Raw genomic sequence first — 24,381 nt, forward strand, 5'->3', positions numbered from 1 at the left:
CCCGGGCGGAGCGAGGATTTCAGGTTCCGCGTCCACTCTCAGAGATCAGGATGAAAGCAGCCTAAGGAAGCTCTAAAAAGCAGGGGCTGATGCGGTTAACACAAGCCCATGGCCGATGTCACCCGCCACCTCGAACTTCCCCCGTTCACGTCGAGATTTTCTTGTTCTCGCCCCGATGCAGCGCTGGGGCCCGCCGGGGCTCGGCGATCCCGCTCGGGCCTCAGCGAAGCGGGGACAGGCCCGGGGCAGGCCGCAAACGGACCCCGAGGCCAGGAGGCCCCCCGAAGCGGCCGCCGGGGTTCCCCGGCCCACCTCCCACACACCCTAGGGCCGCAGCTCTACCTTTCTAAGCCGTTCCATCAAAGCGCTCTTGTTGCCGCTCGAGTCCAGGTTCCGTTTTTTCAGCTCCGCCCGCAGATCGATCACCCTAAGGTCGGTGAGGCGCCGCGTCCCGGTCTCCGACGAGGCGGAGCTCAGAGCCGCTGCGCCCGCCGCACCAGAATCGCCTAAGCCGGACAGAGACTCCGCCATTCCAGGGACCCTGGCTCCGCCGACTACTTCACACAGAACCCGGCCGGGTTTACCTCGGCTTTCAGCACAAAATGGCGCCGCCTGCGAGGGAACCGCTCCGGCCGCCCCTGCGCGACTCGTTTCTGCGCAGGCGTATCCGGCGCGGGTTCGACGCTCCCGGCCGCGTCTGCCCATGCGCGGTGGCAGCCGTGGGAGGGACGCACGCCGGCGTACTACTTCTCGCCGGCCTCCCGCCGCGAACGGCCGAGACGCATGCGTACTGCGGGCACACCGCCTGTCGGCCGCGGCCTGGCGCCAGTGCTGTTAAGCTTGATCAGGGCGTCGCGAAGCGGGCGGGAGGAAGGGCGTGCCTTTTCCTCTCAGGCGGCGCCATTTTGTGCTCAGAGCCGCTACAGCCTCCGGCGGTGGGGAGTAGTTGCTGGAGACGAGACACCTAGGATGGTACTCTGGTAGGGGCCGCCGACTTAGGAATGGCCGCTTTCGTCTCGGAAATCGGGACGCGACGGCTTAGCGTCCTGCGGGCGGAGCTGAAGAAGCGGAACCTGGACACGGGCGGCAACAAGAGCGTCCTGATAGAACGGCTGTAGAAGGTGAGGCGGCCCGGGGCCCCGGGGTGGCGCCAGAGGCTGAGGAACTTCCTCGGCCCGAACTGTCAGGGACCGCGGGGCCGGGCTGTGAGACCAGGACTGACACCGCCCCGCGCTGTGCCTGGCGCCTCCTCTCCAGCCGGGGGCCTCAAAGCGCTGAAAGCCCATCGTAGTCGTAGGGGGGCCCCAGGACTGCTCCCAGGGCCGTATGACCTTCGACAGATACCGTCCCGTCCCTGGGCCTCAGTTTCCAGGAGGCATACACAGAATTGAAGAATTGACTGTACTGGCTACAATCACAGCTCCTAACTTACCTGTTCTTCTCTTTCTTCTATGATTGACCTTGAACCTTCTCTCCTGAAAAAGAGAATTCAAATAGAAACATAAGGAGAAAGACAGGGAGGCAGACCCCCGAATGGAAGACATTTCCCGAGTTGAACCCAGGTAATTCACAAACTGCTGGTTCGAGTGGGCGTGCAACCTAGAAGCCTAGAACCCAGGAGGGCCGCTGGAGTTTTTCGTCGTTAAGATTCAGCTTGGACCAAAAAAAGAATGAGCCAGGACTGGAATGTCCCTTTAGTCGGCTTAACCTTCTAATGAAGGGGGGGGGGGGGGTTTCCTTGGTTGGGAAGCTAACACCCACATACCTCAAGACCAAGAAAAAAAAAGGTAAATATTGAAAAAATTCAATAAAGACTTTGAAAATGGTCCAGGATTAAAAAAGAGAGAGAGAGAATGAACCAGGACAAAGACATGCATCAGGTGGGCAGGGTCAGTGGCTGACCTGTCAACTGAGTGATCAGGGTAGCAGCTCTGGTCCCTGTGATCAAAGTTGTGGAAGCAGTCCTGGTGGTCGAAGTCAGAATGGTAGCGCTCATCCAGGGCTGCCCGCTTAGCTTCTGGCCAGTAAACATCATCTTGCCTAGAGGGGAAGCAAGAAAGGACGTGCATTTCCCCCTCCTAGTGGACGACCTCTGTGGAAGAAGCTGCTAAACTAAACCCTCAACTGTCCAACTGCCCCATCACTTCACAGAATGAGAACTATGTCCCTAGAAGCCATTCTCTGCCACTTGAGTTGCGAGTGCCTGGAAGGGTGATATGGGATGTGACTGAAGGGCTCTAGTCTCTTACCCAATATGCCCAAGTTCCCCACAGAGAAGTTCAGGTCTCCTTACAGAAGGGGATCAGAGAAGTGGGTGTCAGATCCCCTCTGGGAACTGCTCACAGCCACAAGCGTCAGCCAATCCCCTCTGGGAACTGCTCACAGCCACAAGTGTCAGCCAATCTACTAGGACAGTTGCCCCATGCAGACCTGACCCAGGAAACACCCAGTGCAGAGGACTAGTAGCACTTGAGAAGTACCTGTTCAAAAACATTCTATGATCTTAACAAACTCCCATCGATATTTTGTAAAATGCACAAAAATCCTAAGACATCTTAAAAATCCTTTACAGAAGTCTCAATGTTATATTACACAGGAACAGATTAAAACGAACAAACACACCATGCAGTCTCCCCCAAGTCACCATACATGTGGAAAAGCTCTCATAGGATCAATCCTAGGATTATTGCCCCAAACTCCTCACAGCAAGGTCTCAAACAGGCCTTTCACTGGTGGTTAGTGTTTTAGTATTTGTATGTCACAACAATATGTCTGGGGAATTAAAATCAACCTCATTAATAGAATGAACCAACACAAATCACTGCAATGATTTCGAAGTATGGAAGGTGCCCAGGAGGTACATTTTGGTCCCTGATCACCTGACCAGCACCCTGTGTTATGTGCTCCTGTGGGGGTCTGAACTTCTTCGGGGGGGCTGGGGGGACAGCCTGTACTGGGACTAGAACCTAATGATTTAATAGGCACAACTTTCACCATTTCTCCATCAACGTCAAACCATCTCAGGTTTCCAAATAAAGTACAGAGTATCAAGTTGAGCTGTAGCAAATACTCGTGCTTCTTTTTAAATAAAAAGCCCGTGTTAACAAGGCTCTGAGGAGCAAGGCACAGTTCTAAATGCCACGGGACACCTAAGAGGCGGCAGCGAGGTGCAGTGTGGCTTACCGCCCGTCGTCATAGGGCCTCCGCTCCTGCTCATAGTGTAGTTCTTGCTGGCGCCGCCGCAGGAGCTCCACGCGCATGCGCTTGCGCTCCAGCCGCTCCCGCTCCATGCGCTCCCTCTCCAGGAGGCGTCTCTGGAAGGCCAGCCTCTCACGGGCGAATAGCAGCTCCTCGTGCTCCTGCCGCTCCAGCTCTGCCTGTGCGTACTGCTCTCGATCACCGAGCTCTCGCACCCTGCAGGCGAAGAGTAGAGGCTGCAAGGGCCCATGAGCTGCAGCAGTGCGGGCAGCGCCCCTGAGTGGGATCAGGACGGGGGTGGGGGGGTGCTGGTACACGTGGCAACAAGCAATGGCCAACCGCTGGTGGAGGCAGGGTGTGCGGGACCCCCTTCAGGCGAGGGACACTTGAGTCCTTTTGCAGGTGACACTGATGGAGCCCATCACAGTCTCCTGACTGTGCACAGCTGCCAGGTGATCTGTTCATCCTCTTTTTTGTGTTTACAGATGCAGAATTGTACCAGCAGGAATGTCTAATACTTCCTTGCTTTATTATGTGGCTGACTTGCTTCAGGTACCATGGCCTGAACCCCATACATCACCATCTGTTCAGGTGCACTATGCTTTTGGAAAGGAGCCCGTTGAGTGGGGCGGCACATGTGGGGGTCCACATGACTACTTGCAGATGTCAGCTTTCTGGCTGTTCCTAGCCTCAGGGACATGGCTGCTCCGCCCCCAGTGTCTTCCACACAGGTTCAGGTTGGGGGGCTGTGGTGCTCCTAGGTCTGGGACACTCTCCAGGCTGTCGTGCTCCTGGACACGCCTCTCCCACCATCACAAGCACTGTCTCCCCTACTGTAATTCCCATTAAACCCACAGGTGGAAAACCAGTCTCACCGCGCTTTTCACCTGCATGTTCCTGATCCCTGGTAAGGCTGAAAAGCCCCTTCTGTCATTCTTGCTATCAGATTAATTTCTGCTTATTTATTTCAAATCATCTTTACTCCCATCTGTCACACATCTCTGGACCTTCTCTTTGGTCTCTCAGTGTACTGAAGTGAAATTTAAATTTAGTCTCCTTCACCATTATAAGCTGTCAGTCCTTTCAAAAGCTCAAGTTCATAAATTCACTTACTTTTTCGTCATGTGGATAGCTTTAATTTTGTGCGCAGCCAGCAGTTTATGTTGACACTGTGTCAGTGATGTAAGCCAGCCACATGACCTGAAGCCATTCTGGGGAGAGACTGTCCTTGTCTCACTATGGAAAATGTCACTTTTATCACATTAAGTCCCCACATGCACCCTGATCTATTTGCCAATTACATCATTTCTAGTGAACTATTTGCCAGTTTCTTTAACAAAACAGCATTTTTTCTTTGCTTGTTGCCTTTGCTTGTTCAAGAGAAAATTCTGTATCATGCCCCCTTTCTCACTCTTCTTTTACTAGAATTTTTACTAATGGTTTTAATTTTTTTTTGACAGAAAACGTTAACTGTTGCTCAATATAATTGATACGATTTCTGTTTAGTTTTTTTAACTTATGAGGATCTTGTATTGGGCTTATTGAAGGGTGGGACCTCTCAGTTTTCTAACTGGGTCTGTGCCACTGTTTTTCCCTATTGACGGGTTCTGCAGCAAACTTGGTATGTTGTGTTAATTAGCTCCAGGGAGGCATTCCATCTCCTTGTCATTGCTACCTCCCAGAATCTTGAGAATATCTACCTGAGAAGATAGTTTGAAAAAAAGTCACAGGAAGAAAGCCAGTGCACAGGACGTCTGTGAAGATAAAGCCAAGGAGCAAAGGTTTAAAGCAACATTCCACCCTCCAGGACTTGAAAAAAATCCTCCCAGGATACAGTTACCACCAGTCTAGGGCAACACCCAAACCAGCCATCATTCCTAGATCCTGACTCACCTGCATGGCTCTGATTCTCTAGACTTCTTCGATTCTTTGACTTTATCAAAGGAACCAACAGACTGCTTTTCTATGCTGCCCGATTTTCGATCCTGACTCTTGGACACCTGGTTTACCAAGAAGCATTGAATAGTTAAGGTAGGAAGAAGTCAAATGTGTCCTGGCCTAAGCATACAAGATCAGAAATGAAGCTGAAGAGTGAATGAAACAACCAGGTTAACACTGTGTTCTCTCCAGAGAACCTCACCTTGGCTCACTAAAATCCAGAGTCACAGACTCATTACCATTTAATTCTAAAGTGGGACCCATCGAGTACTTTCAGTAGTCAACACGCAAAACAGGATTTTCTCAGAAACAATCCATAAATTAAAAACAAACTTCCTTTCACTTTGTCTTTTCCATTCAAAACACATTTTTTAATATTAAACACGCAGTGATGCCCAATTGAGGAGGCCACTACTGTCATGTCTAAGGACTGCTGAGTGCATTCATTTTTGAGGTCCTTCTTAGCCCTTGAATGTACATTTCCATTTTGCCACTTTACATCATTTATTATAAAGTAGGTAAAGAATTTGCCTGCAATTCAGGAGACCTGGGTGGAAATGCAGCTTCCCAGGTGTCTCAGTGGTAAACTGCCTGCCAATGCAGTAGATGTAGATTCCATCCCCAGGTCGGGAAGGTCCCCTGGAAAGGAAATGGCACCCCACTCCAGTATTCTTGCCTGGAGAATCCCATGGACACAGGAGCCTGGTGGGATACAACCCATGATGTCCCAAACAGTCAGACATGACTTAGGAAAAAAAGAACAACAACAAGGGGGAAAACACTGACACAGTAAAACAGTGGTAGAACAGTGCAATAATGAAATGCCATAACAGAACTCTCAGCTTGTAACTGGTCCATAACATTCATGAGCTTAAATGGCTGGTCATCTGGCCAGCACAGGTTAACATGGCAGGCCTGAGGCTAGTGGTGGGAACCTTGGCATTCAGAGTACCCTAGTCAACAGTACACTGGCAAAGGTGGCTCACTGTGCCCTGACCACGCAAACGATGGTTTGTGCTGAACAACTGCTTTCCTTCTGGGAGTCAGGAGAGGGTACGTATGTGACCAGCCCCAGTAAGCCTGGGAACTGAGGCTGTTAACGGGGCTCCCTGGGCAGAAGCATGACTCTTGTGCTGCTGCACGGTCCCTGCTTGGGGAGCCTTGCGGGAAGGAGACCACAGGGAGCCAGGAGAGTTCCCTCCAGACTCTGGGGCTTTCCCCACCTGCCTGGCTGTGTGACCTCCCTGCATCACTGGAGCCAACCTTAGGCGTTAACTACAACTATGTGCTGGGCCCAGTGGGACCCTGAGTGGCCCTGGAAATGTGGGTAGTCTTGGGGACCTGGGCCCACATCCATCCTAGTTGTAAGGCTGTCAAGAGTTGAATTATGAACATCCAGAGCTGCCCGTGACCCTAAAACAGCAGGCAGAGTGAAGTGGTAAGAGCCTAAGGTGGGCACTCTGTGGATTCTGTGGCTCTATGGAGCGTCTGCACGGAGACAATGCACGGAATGAGTAAAATGGAGACTGGGCACAGAGGCAGCCGGAAGGCCGGCTCTGCCAAGTGTGGGTTACAAATGCACAATGGAGAGCTGCTGAAACCTGAGGCCAGCAACGAGCATGGACTGCTGTGCCCAGATGCAGGCAAATAAAGCCAATCACACCCATAAATGAATTTCGAAAGGTTTTTTTTGTTTGTTTTAAAAAGGGCAGTAATTCTTACCAAAACTATGAAGGAAAGCCTTTAAACTTTCTCAATTTTTGAAGTTCAAAAAACCCTTCCATTTTCAGAAGACTGACAAGCTTTTCTCAAATTAAGCTCACAAATCCCCTAAAACACACAGAGAACTGTCAAAGGAAATAAATAACCCAGACAGGAAAAGAATACTCACTCGCTCTTTGGATCCCAACGTTTTGACACTGATAACAGGCACACCTTTAGATTTGTCCATCACCACAGTCCGCTCAGTTCCTCGGCTTCCTGTAGGAAGAGAGGAGTCAGGTAAGAAGGGACACCTCGTACTGAGGGAAAAGTACTCAACTTCAAGGAAAACAAATGTAGTTTGTGTTGCCCATTAACCACACCAGCCAGGAACAGAAGCCAGGGTGCAATCTCTCACACCCACTGGTCAGCTACCTGACTTTGTGGCTCGAGAGCGCTCCGAAGAGCCAGGTTTCTGATCATCCTGGTCTTCACTCTTCTCTCCACTCCCGTCTTCACCCTTTTTAGCGTCATCTTTTCTGTCAGCCTTCTCTTCCCTCTTGAGGTTGGCAGATCTATAAATGGCATGCAGATACAGATATGTGTGAGATGAAACACTGAGGGAACAACCCAGCGAAGACTCCCGCCATGAGCACCGAGTGAGGATAGGGCTGCCTCGGAGGCATCCACAGGACGGAGAACATGCAGCCTAGGAGAGGAACTTGAGACACCTCTGAGGGCTGGCGGGAAAATCCTCCAGCAAGTGCACAGAAGGCAAGGGGGTGAAAGCCTCACAGCCTTTCCCACCCATGGAAAAGTGAGGAACAAGACATCAAGAGAAAGGTCATCTTGGCCATAATCCCCTCGAGAAGACTCATACCTGTCAGTACTGCTGGATTTTTCTTTTTTCCTCTCCCCTTCTCTTCTCTCAGAAGTTTTCTTCCCAGCAGGTTCATTTATCACCTGGGAAAGAGAATCAGGTAAAAAAGAATCAGTTGGGAGTATTAACTGATTTTGTAACATGGTCACATCCCAGGAAGAAAATGGCCCCTTACTTTTTATCCTGGGAAGAAAATGGCCCCTTACTTTTTCTACTGAGATCATCTTCCCATGGAGCTCTGTTTTGTGCAGGTTGTTGATGCATTTTGTGGCCTCTTCCACTGTGGACATGGTAACGAAGCCATAGCAGCGTGCTCCAGGACTCCGGGCATTGGTCACAACTTTGGCGCCCACCACCTTGAAGGAAAACACACATGTACATCTCAGACACGAAGACCCCACACAGACCCCAACTGTGGTTCCTGCTAGTTCACCCCACTCCTCAGAGACAATGAGAACAGGTGGAGAACAAGTGGTATGTAAAGGCTGGGGAGGGTAATGCTGTGGCCTGAGTGCTCCTACTCCATCCTGGCTGTTTCTCTAGAGAACGAGGATGACAGCAAGGTGGAGAGAGGAGTGAAGCTGAAGGTAGTGTCCTGTCAGAATTCCGTTAATAATGTACACCTTGAAAGGAATGTTTCTGAATATGCAGTCAGTCAGGTGGACAGTGAAGTAGGAAGACACACCTACAGAAGGAGAGGGACACACGACAGGTTTACAAAGAGTACTTTGGAATGCAGAGCCCACCCTACTCACAAAACAAAATTTAAGGAGATGTTTAAGGTGCTACAGATACATCCTAGATGCTAGATGTACATGCTAGATGCAAGTTAACTGGCCCAATCAAGCAGCAAGCTAATGCTGGGGACACCCTTTAATGGCAGAAGGCCCACAGCTCAGAAGAGGTCCCAACTGAAGCTAGAAGCAGTGGCTGGTATTCGTCTTCATTTTGCCACATGGAGTTTTAGCCCCAAAGGAATGCTTCCAAGGGGCCTGGTGCCCTATTCAAGCTGCAATAAGCCTGCAGTATACCCAAGACACTGCAGGTTCCAGACGGAAACTTCCTTGCAGAGAGCACATGTCTGCTCTGATGGCCACTGCAGAATCAAGAGATGGGCCCTACGGAGTTACAGAGGCCAGGGTTTCATGAGTGTCTATAAGAAGCAAGTTTAATTTTAAGTGTTAAGTCAAGTTTAGTTTTCCTTGTTAGTTCCTCAGCATAAACAGCCAAGGTAAACGATGTTGGTTTTCTCCATTATCATTTTTTAATCCTGGGAATGAAGCCCCAAGGCCTGTGCTAAGTCTGACTTGTCAAAAACTGATTGAGGTTAGGATGCAGCAGCTTATCTGCAGAAGAGTCCAAGAAGCACTGGAAGGAAGGAGGAGGTGGAAAAAGGAGGAAGGAAAGGCAGCACTCAATATGTATGTGTGTGTGTCTTGGGGGGGCTGGCCACCTGGGCATCATGCCCACCCTTTTCATGCCAACGGAGAGAGGCAGACAAGCAGGTGTGGCAGAATAGACACAGGCAGAGGTAGCCAGGATGGGGTGAAAACAGGAAGCAAAGACAGCGCTCCTGCAACTCTGTGAGCCCCACGTATGGAAATGAGGCTCCAATGGGACCAGCAACTTGTCCTGGTGTGGCAGAGCTGGGGCCTAAGCCTGTCCATAGGGGTAGGGTCCACAGGCCTTGTTCATAAAATTTCTCTACAGCTTCACAGTGTTCTGTAATCACCACCATCTCAGAAGAATGCAGACTGTACCTCTGCCCAGAACTCCCCACGCCACAATCTTCCCTCCCTGGATTTAAGGCTGGAAGCCAGAGAAACGGACTCAGGAAACTATCAAACCACTTGGTGGCTTGGGGGCCAGGGAAGCATGAGAAATACAAAGTGGATGTGGGCTCTGGGAACTCCCGCTGGCCTCACATCTCTTTGAGTAGGGGTGGACCCACCACAGGCCTACACACCTGCGAGTTCAAAGAACCGCAAGGTGTTCCAAGTTCTCATTACCAGGGACAAGGATCTGCCACAGAGGCCATACTGCATGAGCTCACAGCCTCCTCCCCTGGTCTTACCTTCCCATATTTGCTGAAAAGATTCTTCAAATCTGCAGCTCTGGTGGTAGAAGAAAGTCCACTAACCCAGAAATTCCTTCCACAACTGCTACGACCTATTTTAAAAGAAAACTGAAAGTGAAGTCGCTCAGTCATCTCTGACTCTTTGCGACCCGTGGACTATAGCCCACCAAGCTCCTCCGTCCATGGGATTCTCCAGGCAAGAATACTGGAGTGGGTTGCCATTTCCTTCTCCAGGGGATTGTCCCGACCCAGGGATCAAACCCAGGTCTCCCACATTGCAGGCAGATGCTTTAACCTCTGCACCACCAGGTTCAGGTCAAAAACAAGATGCAGACAAAATCCTGAGTCTTAAGTATCTTAGAGTCATTCTAAACCAGATACTCCCTACTTGCTCTAGAGGCCAGCAGTACAGAGAATGCTGGGGCTGGAGGCCGGCCTGCTGTCCTGACATAAGATCTGGAGCTGCCCATGGGCTGGACAGAACTGATGGCAATATCCCTTTCTACGACTGGTCAGGACCCACTGGGCCTGTGGCTGGGGTAGCCATCAGCTACCAGATGGTATCACCCATCTCAGTCAGGTGACTTTGGAACATAAGACAGGAGCTGTCACTGTGGAGTCTGAGATACATCCTCTCCCCAGTTTCTGGCCTTCTTTGAACACCGATTAAGGATGCGTCTGGAGCAGCCAGCAAAACTACTTCTCAATCAGCAAATTAATAAAGGGCTCTGGTGTTGATAAATCTGCATACCAGGGACCCACCAAACCCCAGTATCTGAAAACTCAAAAGCATTTTCTCCATCTGCATGTGTCACTGTGTCCAAGAAGTTCACAAATCAGAGGGAAAGTCTGGATGGAGGAGCTGAAAGGACTCTGGCAAAGTCAAGTGTCCAAATCAAATTGAAGTGACAGTTCTGCCCTGCAACCCAGAACCCGCAGGGTGAGGAAGCAGGTGGCTAGAGTGGAGAAAGGCTTTGAGACAGGCTCACAGGCCGGTGAGGTAGAAATGGGTGTGTGATGGCTAGAGCCAACTAGAACCATCGCTCCCAGGGGTGCCACCCTGCTGACTTACCCTTCTCCTCTTTGGAAAGCTTTTTTGTATCCGAGTCATCTTCGACAGAACTAGAGACAAAAGACAATGTCACTCCAGAAGGAAGAAGCAGAGAGGAAACTAACTCAAAATTATAAAATATGTGCTGAGGTTGCATACCTACCCGAAATTTAGTTCTGAAAAAAATGATACCCCTACAAACGTGTATTGGAAATCTGACCTAACCATAAGATTTCAGACCCACAGGAGTTAATTAATTCTGCTGGGCTAAAGATAATTAGGAAGAATTAAAGAAAACAACCATGATAGGTTGAGAAAAGAAAAAAGATTATGTAATCAGCTTAAAATAAACAAAGAGAAATCAAACATTCTTTAGAGGTAAACTACAATTGCATCAGTCTGGCTGGCCAATTGCAGAAAAACAGCTCATGTGTGTCATTAAACGACCAATGAAAAGGAGATAGCGTCTGGTCTAAAACTGAGAAAAAACAAACCTCATTTTCTGATCAGCGCCCTCACTGGCTGAGGACTCTTTAGGAGCCGGAGGGACTTCATTACAAGCTTCAAAAGCAAACTTCTTCACGTCTTTGCTATCCCCGGGGTCCGGGCTTGAGGCTTCCGGGGGCGCTTCCGCGGCCTCCTCGCTACAGGCTTCCGTGTGCTCTGAGGCTTTACTACTCTGCTCAATTGGCTTCTCTAGCCCTACAGGCTCACAGTCCATCCTCTCGTCATCGCCTGTCTGCTCCACGGGCTCCCTTTTCACTACCGCTAACAGGGTGTCTGCCTTGCTCGACTGAGCGTGTGCTGTTGACTCGTTGGCCAAATCTAAATCACCCTCCTCCGGATGGGCGCTGTCAAAAAGGTCCTCTTCCTCCGCAAGTTTTCTGTCTGGCCCCACGCTACTTGTTTCCTGTGCAAATGGCTGCTCCAGCTCGGAACCTTCTTCTTTTACTGGCTCAGATTTACAAGTTTCCCCCAAAATGTCGAGTATTTTCTCATTTTCTACGGATTTAACAGGAATAGAATGGCACAAGGTTTAATTACCAGGGAAATAAAGCAATCACAAATGCGGAACTGGCACGGCGGCCACACTAACACGAAGAGAACTGCTAGCTACACAGAGATTGGAAAACCCGCGGGTACACACACTTAACACTGGTTACACTACCTGCACTCCAACCGACTATAGAGTAAGCCTCTATGCTACATGGAAGAGAAATGCATCCCAGAGACTTATTTAACCCCCAACACCTTCTGGCTGATTCTTGACAGTCTTCATTCTGTCGGCGTGTATATATGCCTCTTCCAAATTTAGCTTCCAAAGTCCAAGTTGCTTAACTCAATGTATCACCATTCACTGAACAGAGCTCAATTTCCAAATTTCTTTGAATTTCTTTTAACAGAACAGTCCGACATGAAAACCAGAATCTCTTCCATCGGTGCTCTGAGATATTTGTAGTCCAGAAAGTGAATAGTATTTGTTTGGAATTCTCATGAAGAAACCTTTTCTTCTTCTGGAATCCAGTTATGTCTCAATGCTTTAAAATGTTATCTCCCTATCACTGCCCGCACTGCCTGAATTAAAAACCACAAAATTAACACACTGCCCAATATCACAAGATCTGCTTTGTGGGGTACAGATGTATTGGCTTTGAGAGGCATCCAAACTCTCTATATCTGTTTAAGTGCTGTGTTCATTTAAAAAGGCATGAGATAGACTCGTCTCACCCAATACGCTTTACAAAATGAGAAATCAGCCACTTTCACAGATCTGGTGATATGGCTGGGTTTCCAATCTCTATGATCCTGGTATGTTCTGGATCGTAAACCTTTAAAACAATGTGTATTACAGTAAGGTAACTTTTTAAAATTAAAGATTCCAAATTAGAGAAGGTGGATAGTTAGAATGACTCTAAACCCTGATGCTAAGTTTTTCATTTAACAGTACCTGGCTCCAAGGACGGTTCTTCAATTTCCTGCAACAAAAAACATAAATAAAATTGTGTCAGATTGACGAAACCTAGAATTTATTCATACCCTCAAGTGTAGTAACTTAAGAAGGGAATTTTTAAAAACACAGACAAGGAGCCTCACAAATGCAACAGGTGGAGGAACCTGCTTTTACCAGGCAAGAGCCTACAGGAGAGCTGCCACCCTACTTCATCCACCTTAGCCCCAGGCCCCAAGTCCTAGGCTGATCTCAGGGGGATTGCTGTTCATCATTACTCTCGTTTGCTTCTGCATTTCCCAGCACCTGGCAACAGTATCATGTTTAATGGTGATGAACCCATCACATGCTTGTCTGTCCTTCTAAACTGTCTTATATGCCTAGAGAATAGTGCTTTCATTTTTTCTATATTGAGTTTCTAAAAGAATGCCTGACACATATTAGGAAATCGTTTTTCACATAATTAACATAGCATTTGTTTCCAAAAACTCAAATGAGGGAGGGAAAGAAGGCACAGGTGGCTTGACCCCTGTTCTTACTTTGCACAGTGGTCTTACCATCCCTGCTCACTTGGTCAATCAGAGCCCTACAGTACCACACATGCCTCCTGATCTCTTCCAACCACCCACCACCAGGCTAGCTCCAATTCCTCAACAACCCCCAGGAACCCCTGTGAAGTCACACCATTGCTACTCCTCACCAACTGAGTTTGGTTTTACTACCCCTATTCCACCTCCCTGCTAAACAGGCTCATCTGCACCTCTTTCCAAAGCAGGCCAAGTCCTACACGTGCCTCAGCATTTAGTGCATGAACCACCTCCTCACAGAGAGGCTGCCCAACTACAGGAAGGAATTTTCTCTCAGTGTAGAATGTGGTTCCTGGAACCTACATTCCCTCTGCATAAGTGACAATACTCTGGAACTCTAGCACACATTGCTAAGCACTGTCTAGGTTCCAGGCAGAAATTCCACCTTACATACACATATATTAACCAATCACCACACAGCCCTAGCAGGATGGTTCTATTAGTATCATCCTTCTTTTCCCAGATTAGGAGACAGGCACACTGCAGTTGACAAATTCACTCAAGGACACACAGCAGAGCCAAGATCTGAGCAATGAGTGTGAGAATTGAGTCTGTATCAGTTAGGCCTCTACCTATTGTTCTGTTTACACAGGGAGGGTGGCAACCAACCTTTCTCCTCATGCATCTGAGGCAGCACAAGTTACATGCACATGAATGGTTTGCACAGTCCATTGGGCACTGACCTGCCATTCTTGGGAGCCCTAGGAAACGGGCCATTTTCATAACAGTTTCATTTGTAATCAATTTTTTTTTTCCATTTCATGCTGGGAATTAAAGATTCTACACTGAAGGAAACAACCATTTAAGGCAGAATGATTCTCTTAACTTTCCCTAGACGGAAATGTATACATTCCCATTGTCTCTGAGAGGGGCTATGTGTATTGTCCTGATCAGACAATATACATAGGAGTCTCTGAACTGAGGAGACATTCAAGAAAATGACAAGCCCCACTCCTCCTTTCCTTCCTGAGTCAGGTTGTGTCAGTTGAGGAGACATCAACTCTGGAGAGACATCAACCGGGTTTTACCAAGATTTCTTGACATTTGCACCCTCCTTGAGGCTGGCTTCTGGATCACTAATAACACACCTGGCCCCCGCCTGGCAGAAGTGAATGAAGATCTTGTCTGAAAGATAGTTTCCAATTAATCAGCACAGGTGACATTATTTAAACAAAAAACAAGGACTAGAATAAGCTGACTATATTTACGTTTCCTCACAAAACTTTCTCCTGGAAATCAGATCCTTAGGTTTATTCCAACAGTTTATACCTACAAAGGCTGACAGAAAAAATAAAAGGAAACTCAAGATCCACATTTATGCAAACTACACCTGAAAGTCAGTGCACATCGCATTTGTTCTCATCTAACATTTAACTTTTACACAGGTGGCAGTCAAATAGCCAAGATGCTATAGTCATCAAGAGAAATCTTTCTGAGAAGAAGTTTCCAAACGGAGAACCAGAAACCCTGAGAATCCACCTTTCCCAGCTGTGATGTCAGTGTTGGGCCTTCCTCACCCTCCTGTACCTTCATCTGAGCCCCATTCATCTCTCCTGGGGAGGGGTGCCTCCCCTTACAGTCTCATTTCTCACCTAAGAGTATTCCTGTTGCAGAGGAGGCCCTCCAGGACAGATCCCACAGGCTGTCCTCCTAGCCATCATATTAACAAGAGTCTCCCAAATGGCCTGGGTCTTAGCTGCACAGATCCACAGTGCTGGTGGGGGAGCCAAGATGACAAGCCCTTTTCACTAACACATTTTATTCGGGGAAAGTTGAAAGCAAAGCCCCCTCTTCAGAGGCCAAAAAAGGAAACAGACCTTCCGGTGACTTTTAGTTGGGACTGCCGTATGATATCGGCAGTAGTCTCCAAAAACTGTAGTCTAACCTTTGATTCTAAAATTATTGAGACATACAACTTACCTGTAATACAGTGAAGTCAGGTGATAAAGTGTCTAAATTGTTTATACTTTCTTTGTCCTCTACCTGTAAAACAAACGGAGAACAAAACTCATGACATCAATAATAAGGTAACGTAACAGGAGATCTATACAATGAAAAGTTACAGCCATGAAAAGTCACTTAAGGTGACATTCTAAACACAGAGCACGAATCAAAACAGCATTACATTGTGATTCCACCTCAACTGAGAGAAATGTTGTACACAAACATATACCTGCAGATAGTCTAGGAGACCCACTTAATTTATATCAGTGGGGGTTCTCAAGACACAAGTCAAACAAAGAAAAACAATAGTCTAAGTCAAGCAAAAAAGTACAGCTGGGTAGTACATACGTTCTCCCAGTAGAACGGAACACTAGGGCTGGGGCTGCTCTTCCAGGAACAATGTGTAGAATCACGTTGCAGAGGGTGTTCTTGGACTTCATGGCCAACATGACTTCCCGAAGCCTGGATGCCTCCACTGCTGGGACTGCTGCCCCTGGGGCGGCTAGGGCCCGCGTGGGAATGGCATCTCTGGGACCCCTGCCTCCTAGCATCATCAACTTTTAAACTGAAATGTGGGGACAGGAGCACAGGACTGGCAAAGCCCAGGTGACCCATCACTGCCCCACCTGCAGGGGAAGAATCACTGGTATGCCGAGTTTCTATCCTTAGAGCTGGGCTCTGACCAGTGAGGCAAGGGATTCCTCAACACAGAAAGGGGGTTCATAAAATCATTGTTGTGTGACCCAATAAATTAGACTGTTTGCTATAAAGTCCAGAATGTTAGTTTATTTTGGGAGGGGAGGATATTTTTCAAATATTTTATGAGCATGTACTATTTCACCTTTACATGACTACGACCTTGCACCACTCCTTCCTTCCCCTGACACAATCATCTCAGGACATTCTATGCATGCTCCTAAAAGCATGGACACACACTCGTGTCAAAGACCATCTCCCCTTCTTCTACCTGATTAACAGCACATTATTCTGGTTCCTGCCTTACTTTTGCATCCTTCTTGGAGATTATCATTTTAGTTCACACAAAGAAGCTAGTTAACTGATATGGTATACAGGAGTAGTCACTGTATTACTGGAAGTCATAATAAATGTCTTAGTAATAGTAGCAAAAACCCTACTGTGTTTGCTATACACTAGGCACTGCTCTAAACCGAGGTCAAGGGCCAGATAGTAAATATTTTAGGCTTTGTAAGCCAGACAGAGATCAAACTGCCAAGATCTGCTGGATCATGGAAAAAGCAAGTGAGTTCCAGAAAAACATCTCTTTCTGCTTTATTGACTATGCCAAAGCCTTTGACTGTGTGGATCACAATGAACTGTGGAAAATTCTGAAAGAGATGGGAATACCAGACCACCTGACCTGCCTCTTGAGAAATCTGTATACAGGTCAGGAAACAACAGTTAGAACTGGACTTGGAACAACAGACTGGTTCCAAATAGGAAAAGGAGTACGTCAAGGCTGTATATTGTCACCCTGCTTATTTAACTTCTATGCAGAGTACATCATGAGAAACACTGGGCTGGACGAAGCACAAGCTGGAATCAAGATTGCCGGGAGAAATATCAATAACCCCAAATATGCAGATGACACCACCCTTATGGCAGAAAGTGAAGAGGAACTAAAAAGCCTCTTGATGAAAGTGAAAGAGGAGAGTTAAAAAGTTGGCTTAAAGCTCAACATTCAGAAAACGAAGATAATGGCATCTGGTCCCATCACTTCATGGGAAATAGATGGGAAAACAGTGGAAACAGTGTCAGATTTTATTTTTGGGGGCTCCAAAATCACTGCAGATGGTGACTGCAGCCATGAAATTAAAAGACACTTACTCCTTGGAAGAAAAGTTATGACCAACCTAGATAGCATATTCAAAATCAGAGACATTACTTTGCCAACAACGGTCTGTCTAGTCAAGGCTATGGTTTTTCCAGTGGTCATGTATGGATGTGAAAGTTGGACTGTGAAGAAAGCTGAGCGCCAAAGAATTGATGCTTTTGAACTGTGGTGTTGGAGAAGACTCTTTGAGAGTTCCTTGGTCTCCAAGGAGATCCAACCAGTCCATTCTGAAGGAAATCAGCCCTGGGATTTCTTTGGAGGGAATGATGCTGAAGCTGAAACTCCAGTACTTTGGGCACCTCACGCGAAGAGTTGACTCTTTGGAAAAGACTCTGATGCTGGGAGGCATTGGGGGCAGGAGGAGAAGGGGACAACAGAGGATGAGATGGCTGGATGGCATCACTGACTCGATGGAGGTGAGTCTGAGTGAACTCCGGGAATTGGTGATTGACAGCGAGGCCTGGCGTGCTGCGATTCATGGGGTCGCAAAGAGTCAGACACGACTGAGCGACTGAACTGAACTGAAGCCAGACAGTCTCTGTCATAACTACTCTACTCTGCTATTGTTCTCAGAAGTCAGCCATAGACAACAGTCACAAATAAGTGTGGCTGTGTTCCAATAACTCTTTGGCCAGCTTGATGACTTCTGCTTTAAGTTACCAATAAACATTCATCTAATTAGACTTCCTCAAACCTATTTTTGCAAATGAGGTTCAGAAAAGTTAAGTGAATTATCCAAGGTCACATAGCAAGTTAAGTGACCAACCTCTAGTCAATGCTGTTACCGCTTAAACAACTGGTTCCACTAAACCACAGATATTTAACCTTTACTGACAGACATTTAGGAGCTTTCAGGCTTTTGTTACTGAATATATTATTTTCTAATCACAAGGAATAAAACAGCCTTAAAGAAGTAGTCACTAGGAAGGGTTTCACAGTCTCATGTTTTTGGTGTTCCTTCTTAGGAAGCTAGTGACTGAGACTCATCAAAACAACTGCATACTCTCCCTATCTGTGTCCAAATAACCTGCACCACCACCCCGCCCCCGCGCCCCGCCAAAGCCATTCAAAGACGACAACCTGCTACTGTGAAGGGTACTGAGGATAAGTTCCAAAAGAAATGCAAACACATTTCAAGGAATCCGATATGTGGATGGATGGACTGGAGGATCACATGGTCTCTTTCCTCCCCTAGCACTCATGAGACACTCCGTAAAAGAACTGAGGAGGCTATGAAAATGAGGTGCCACCTAGGACCAACCCTTAGAAATTTCTACAAAGAAGTCTCCTAGTTTCTATTTTTCATTGTCTTTTCTGTCTACCTGAGAAATATTCATCCTCATGGAAATAACATAATCCACTAAATTAACAGGTCTGACAAATGTGGTGTATGAATTGTATATGTAGCTCAATGCTACACTATTCAAATGGAGAGCAGATACAATTACTCCTCACAAGACACCATTTTTCAATGAAGCAAAGTGTGCTTTTCAAACTCATCTAATTTTTTACATGTGAATGGATGAGTCAAACATGTACTGAAATGGCATTAAAAGAACATAATTCCAAATATAAAGCTTATCATCTGTTAGGCTATTTGAGGAATTATTACATCTAGGATATATCCTGGAGACCCTGCCAAGGTACCTACAGCATGTTCTTGAAGTTGCTCTGGAAACTCTTGCATCTCCCCCTCTACTAGCTCTCTACTGTCAGACAGGGACTCCTGGAGGTTATCCTCATCTTCCACACAGTCTGCAATGCTCCCATTATCTATCTCTGCTTCATCCAACACACTTATATCCATCATGTCGATAACCTGTAAGTTCTCCAAACTGGTCTCAACATCCTCCTGTGACAAAGAAAAATACTAGCATTAGATGATGGTCATTGGTCCATGCATGGAGCTGATCACTGACGAGGTTCACATACCTGTCCATCCCCAGAATTTTCCTCTAGCCCATTATCTTCCAAACCCTCTTCTTCTGGTTTGCGGCCTGAAGGAATAATTTATGGCATGAGATCAATGATATGCATTTTCCAGAAGTGACAACTTTCATTTTTATATGCCTTAAGCACTGAAGAAAGATGACAACCTGAAACACCCGTGGCTCTTCTCCATTTACAAACACAGTAATCCCAGAATGGTAGGGCCAATCTACCCCCTAGTAGAAGTTGTTGTTGTTTAGTTGCTAAGTCGTGTCTGACTCTTTAGCACCCCATGGACTACAGCATGCCAGTCTCCCCTGTCCTTCACTGTCTCCTGGAGTCTGTTCAAATTCACATCCACTGAGTCAGTGATGCTATCTAACCATCTCATCCTCTGCCACCCTCTTTTCCTCTTCACCTCAATCTTTACCAAATCAGTCATTTTCAATGAGTCGGCTCAGCGCATCAGGTGACCAAAATATTAGAGCTGGCACTGGAACTATTAGAAGTGGTTCTGTTCTTATCAACTGGAAGTTTGAGGAGCTGGAAATGGACTTTTAATAAGGTGGAGGCAACCAGACCTTTTCCAGGCCTGCCCTTCTTGTTAAGTGGCTTTGGTTATGGGGAGAAAAGTATCTCATACAAACGTGCTGCTGTGGGGAATTCTCTGGCACTCCAGTGGTTAGCATTCTGTGCTTTCACTGCCTATCGCTCAGGTTCAAAACCTGGTCAGGGAACTAAGATCCCACAAGCTGCATGGCAAAAAACAAACAAAACCAAAACAAACAAAAAACACACAAAAATTTAAAAAAAGGAAATAACAAAATCACAAAGTGTTGCTTTTTAGTTAAGGAATGTGAAATGTGTTTTCCCAGAGGCAATCACAAAGAAAGAAAACACAGAAAAGCAAAAAGAAAGTAAAAGCCTTTCAGAATTTTCCCATCTAGAGTGAGCAGTGGAGCTGTCATACAGTGGGGCATGGATATGTTCCCATACTATGCTACGTACATACATATACACTGGTTTTGAAAATGGTACAGCCATTTTATAATCTTTGCACTTAGTATTTTCTGAACAGGTTTCTGTATTCTTTCATAGCATTATATGGAGATATCATCATTTCCCCTCAAAGTGAAGATCAATTTTTAAGGTCACTAAGTATTTTTCAAGTAATATAAAAGTACTAGACATTAATCCACCTATATTTAATGATTAATCTTAAATGTACACAGAATGTGTAAAATGTGGCGGGGGGCAGAGAGGGAGTGAAAAAACCCAACCCTAATCATTTATACCATAATTTATACTTGAGAATTTTCTTACACTATACACTTGATTTTTCCATATTCTATATTTCACTCATGTTTTCAGAAATATTTTATTTAGGAACACGGGGAATTGTGACACTAATACTAGTATACAATACATTATGTGTAAATAGTCTTGGTGCCTGGCTGGGAATCTCAGCACCACTATATAATATTTCTATGGCAAAACGCACCTTAAACTTTCAAAAATATCTGGAACTCAACCCAGTGGTCTTTATAAATATGCTAGGAGGATACATCAGCAACATTTCCATAGACTCGTACCATTCTAGAATAGGCACATTGGCTTTTGCCCAATTCCACTGAGTTAGTAGGAAAAACCTAAGTAGACTACCAGAAACTTGCCACCTTTTCTACTGCCTTTCTCCCCTTCACAAGAAAGGCAGCAGGTTTTCATGAGGCAGATCCAGGTCTCACTACAAGCAGTACACACAGGTACACTGCAGCCTGAAGCCCTTTCAGCGGAGAATTCTCCAGGTAAGAAATGCCCTAACAAGCAATGTCAAGAGAATGTGCTGTGCTAAGAACATCCAGTCTTCAATATGGAAAGCACACCCCATCGGGAGGCTAACCAACAATCACTATTTGGGAAAGATACCCTGCTATCCAAAGATGAAAAACAATGTATCTCAATGAATCCAAAATTAATGTGAATGAGAAATATCACTGTGGCAAAAAATAAAGCAACTGTTTTTGGTACTAAGAGAAAACGCACCCCTCAAATTCTTCCTCCAAAGAGTAAAAAGGCCTCCCACATTCACAATCTCCAAACCACAGGACTGCATGTTTTTTGTCTCCATAACCTTCTCTCAGCCACAACCTTCTCTTCCGCTGGGATTAAACCCCAGTACCCTGTGTGGCTGGCTGGATGTGGGCAGGTAAATATTTTTCAAAATTTGTTTGATTTACACAAATATATTCATACATACAACTCAGCAGTGGCCACAGGACTGGAAAAGGTCAGTTTTCATTCCAATCCCAAAGAAAGGCAATGCCAAAGAATGCTCAAACTACCGCACAATTGCACTCATTTCACATGCTAGCAAAGTAATGCTCAAAATTCTCCAAGCCAGGCTTCAGCAATACGTGAACTGTTAACTTTCAGATGTTCAACCTGGTTTTAGAAAAGGCAGAGGAACCAGAAATCAAATTGCCAACATCCGCTGGGTCATTGAAAAAGCAAGAGAGTTCCAGAAAAACATCTATTTCTGCTTTATTGGCTATGCCAAAGCCTTTGACTGTGTGGATCACAATAAACTGTGGAAAACTCTAAAAAGAGATAGGAATACCAGACCACCTGACCTGCCTCTTGAGAAATCTGTATGCAGGTCAGGAAGCAACAGTTAGAACTGGACATGAAACAGCAGACTGGTTCCAAATAGGAAAAGGAGTACGTCAAGGCTGTATATTGTCACCCTGCTTATTTAACTTCTATGCAGAATACATCATGAGAAACGCTGGACTGAAGAAACACAAGCTGGAATCAAGATTGCCGGGAGAAATATCAATAACCTCAGATATGCAGATGACACCACCCTTATGGCAGAAAGTGAAGAGGAACTAAAAAGCCTCTTGATGAAAGTGAAAGAGGAGAGTGAAAAAGTTGGCTTAAAGCTCAACATTCAGAAAACGAAAATCATGGCATCCGGTCCCATCGCTTCATGGGAAATAGATGGGGAAACAGTGGAAACAGTGTCAGACTGTATTTTTTTGGACTCCAAAATCACTGCAGATGGTGACTGCAGCCATGAAATTAAAAGACACTTACTCCTTGGAAGAAAAGTTATGACCAACCTAGATAGCATATTCAAAATCAGAGACATTACTTTGCCAACAACGGTCTGTCTAGTCAAGGCTATGGTTTTTCCTGTGGTCATGTATGGATGTGAGAGTTGGACTGTGAAGAAGGTTGAGCACCGAAGAATTGATGCTTTTGAACTGTGGTGTTGGAGAAGACTCTTTGAGAGTTCCTTGGTCTCCAAGGAGATCCAACCAGTCCATTCTAAAGGAGATCAGCCCTGGGATTTCTTTGGAAAGAATGATGCTAAAGCTGAAACTCCAGTACTTTGGGCACCTCATGCGAAGAGTTGACTCTTTGGAAAAGACTCTGATGCTGGGAGGCATTGGGGGCAGGAGGAGAAGGGGACGACAGAGGATGAGATGGCTGGATGGCATCACTGACTGGATGGACGTGCGTCTGAGTGAACTCCGGGAGTTGGTGATGGACAGGGAGGCCTGGCGTGTTGCAATTCATGGGGTCGCAAAGAGTTGGACATGACTGAGTGACTGAACAGAACTGTACTGAACTGAACTCATTAAAAGACTCATACCACTTAATGGTAAATTTTACTTTACTAATAAAAGACCTACCCTCCTAAATAAATACATGACAAAGTTATTCTCCTTCTCTCCGTTGCACTTCTAAGAGGTAACCATTGATAGCAGTTTGGTGGTCCTTGAAACCATTTTCTTTCAGATTTACACACATACCATTCAAATGGAAATAAACTTGTTATGTATGGAATCATATTGTACATACATTCTGTTACTCAATAAAAGCCTTGGAAAATTGTCTTGCCCTTATACATTGATTCAGCCCCATCATTTATTTCATGCTACAGAGTTCCTTAGTTTAGTCACCCCTCTCCCGAAAGCAGCTTTGTTAATTTACCATTTCCAATGACTTCCCATTTCCTCACCTCCTGGTCAATGTGGGATATTGAGAATTATGTAAATTTTTACCAGTGTAATAGGCAAAAATTATCCTATTTGCTTTCCTTCAAGGAAATCTTTTTTGATCATAGGCCTTGTTTGCTTTCCTTTCATCTGTGACCTGCCTATTCATCATCTCTGTCCTTTCTCTACTGGATTGTCTATTTTCTTTGTTAATTTGTAGGAATATTTCATGCTTTCTAGATATTAGTGTATTGCAGTATTTTCTCCCAATTGTATCTATTTATGGTATGTTTTCGGAGAAGGCAATGGCACCCTACTCCAGTACTCTTGTCAGGAAAATCCCATGGATGGAGGAGCCAGGTGGGCTGCAGTCCATGGGGTCGCACAGAGTCGGACATGACTGAAGTGACTTAGCAACATGGTATGTTTTATTAAGAAAGACTTAAAACTTTAAGACTTTCAAGTAGCTAAGTTTATTTTTCTTTACAGTTTCTTCTAAAAAAAATTTTGGCTGCACTGCACAGAATATGGCACCCTCCCCACAGACACAATTACAAACTTTTCTATGGAGCAACCCAACCAATACCCCTAAGTCACTTGCACAAACTGTCAGGATGTGCCCCTAGGAGGGAAACAGAAAAATCACACTTCTGGTGGTATTTCTGACAAAAGAATATAATTTGAACCTAATCATGAGAGGAACCCCCCTCCACAAAACCCTCCAATAAAACCCAAATTGAAAAGCAGGTTTCAAAATAGGTGGTCTGTACTTTTTAAAAAAAAAACAGTACTGTCACAATCACAAAGAAAGTCTTGGGAAGTGCTGCAGGTTAAAGGAGATCAAGAAGACATGATAACTGAAGACGATGCAAGACCCTAGTTTTTTTCTTTTGCGTTATGAAGAATATTGTTGGAACAAGTGACCAAATCTAAATAAGACTAGCAAACAGTATTATATCAATATTACTTTCTTGATCTTGGTAACTACATATATAGTTATGCAATGTTCTTGTTTTTAGAAAATACTATAGTGTAGGGACAAAAGGGCACACGTACTTGTAACTTATTCTCAAGTAGTTCAGCAGAAAAGGAAAACTATATATATTACACTTGTTTTATCCTTTTCTTTCTCCCTCCATCCCTCTCTTCTGTCCTCCCTCTCTCTGTTGCGAAAGAAAAGGTTAAAACAAATGTAAAAATGACTTCTGGGGAATCTGGGTGAGAATTTATGAGAATTTCTTGTATTAGTCTTACATCATTTCTAAGCATGAA

At 45.8% G+C, this 24,381-nt stretch overlaps 1 protein-coding gene and 2 long non-coding RNA genes across 13 annotated transcripts in view; 2 read left to right on the forward strand and 1 right to left on the reverse strand.

Moving 5' to 3' along the window:
• The window catches only part of SAFB (scaffold attachment factor B), a 60,963-nt gene that overhangs the window by 28,603 nt on the left and 7,979 nt on the right, over positions 1–24,381 (reverse strand). For 5 of the 8 annotated variants that reach the window (XR_011257207.1, XR_011257206.1, XM_069591384.1 and 2 more), the window contains exons 3-17: positions 19,109–19,173; positions 18,824–19,028; positions 15,301–15,359; positions 12,794–12,821; positions 11,340–11,847; positions 10,867–10,916; positions 9,792–9,886; positions 7,924–8,073; positions 7,718–7,800; positions 7,273–7,412; positions 7,028–7,116; positions 5,092–5,198; positions 3,184–3,414; positions 1,903–2,040; positions 1,433–1,475 (exon numbers count right to left, since the gene is read on the reverse strand). Coding sequence is in view for 6 of the 8 variants with exons in the window: in XM_069591384.1 (XP_069447485.1) it covers positions 1,433–1,475; positions 1,903–2,040; positions 3,184–3,414; positions 5,092–5,198; positions 7,028–7,116; positions 7,273–7,412; positions 7,718–7,800; positions 7,924–8,073; positions 9,792–9,886; positions 10,867–10,916; positions 11,340–11,847; positions 12,794–12,821; positions 15,301–15,359; positions 18,824–19,028; positions 19,109–19,173 (1,991 nt within the window). In the remaining 2 variants the exon portion in view is untranslated. Of the gene's footprint in view, positions 1–342; positions 1,036–1,432; positions 1,476–1,902; positions 2,041–3,183; positions 3,415–5,091; positions 5,199–7,027; positions 7,117–7,272; positions 7,413–7,717; positions 7,801–7,923; positions 8,074–9,791; positions 9,887–10,866; positions 10,917–11,339; positions 11,848–12,793; positions 12,822–15,300; positions 15,360–18,823; positions 19,029–19,108; positions 19,174–24,381 lie in introns of those variants that run through there. The other 3 variants (XM_069591387.1, XM_069591386.1, XM_069591385.1) reach the window with 2 other exon arrangements.
• On the forward strand, positions 777–5,560 carry LOC138441030 (uncharacterized). Of its 4 annotated transcripts, none has more exons than XR_011257214.1 (5): positions 777–1,121; positions 1,485–1,562; positions 3,684–3,789; positions 4,056–4,105; positions 4,838–5,560. It is a non-coding gene; the product is annotated as an uncharacterized lncRNA (long non-coding RNA). The 4 variants fall into 4 exon arrangements; XR_011257212.1 differs by having other exon boundaries at positions 795–1,121; positions 3,684–3,750; XR_011257213.1 differs by lacking the exon at positions 4,056–4,105 and having other exon boundaries at positions 798–1,121.
• Positions 7,969–11,142, forward strand: LOC138441032 (uncharacterized). Its single transcript, XR_011257217.1, has 2 exons — positions 7,969–8,191; positions 9,428–11,142. It is a non-coding gene; the product is annotated as an uncharacterized lncRNA (long non-coding RNA).

The sequence above is a fragment of the Ovis canadensis genome, chromosome 5 (genome assembly GCF_042477335.2).
Source record: "Ovis canadensis isolate MfBH-ARS-UI-01 breed Bighorn chromosome 5, ARS-UI_OviCan_v2, whole genome shotgun sequence".
In the NCBI taxonomy this organism is placed as follows: domain Eukaryota; kingdom Metazoa; phylum Chordata; class Mammalia; order Artiodactyla; family Bovidae; genus Ovis; species Ovis canadensis.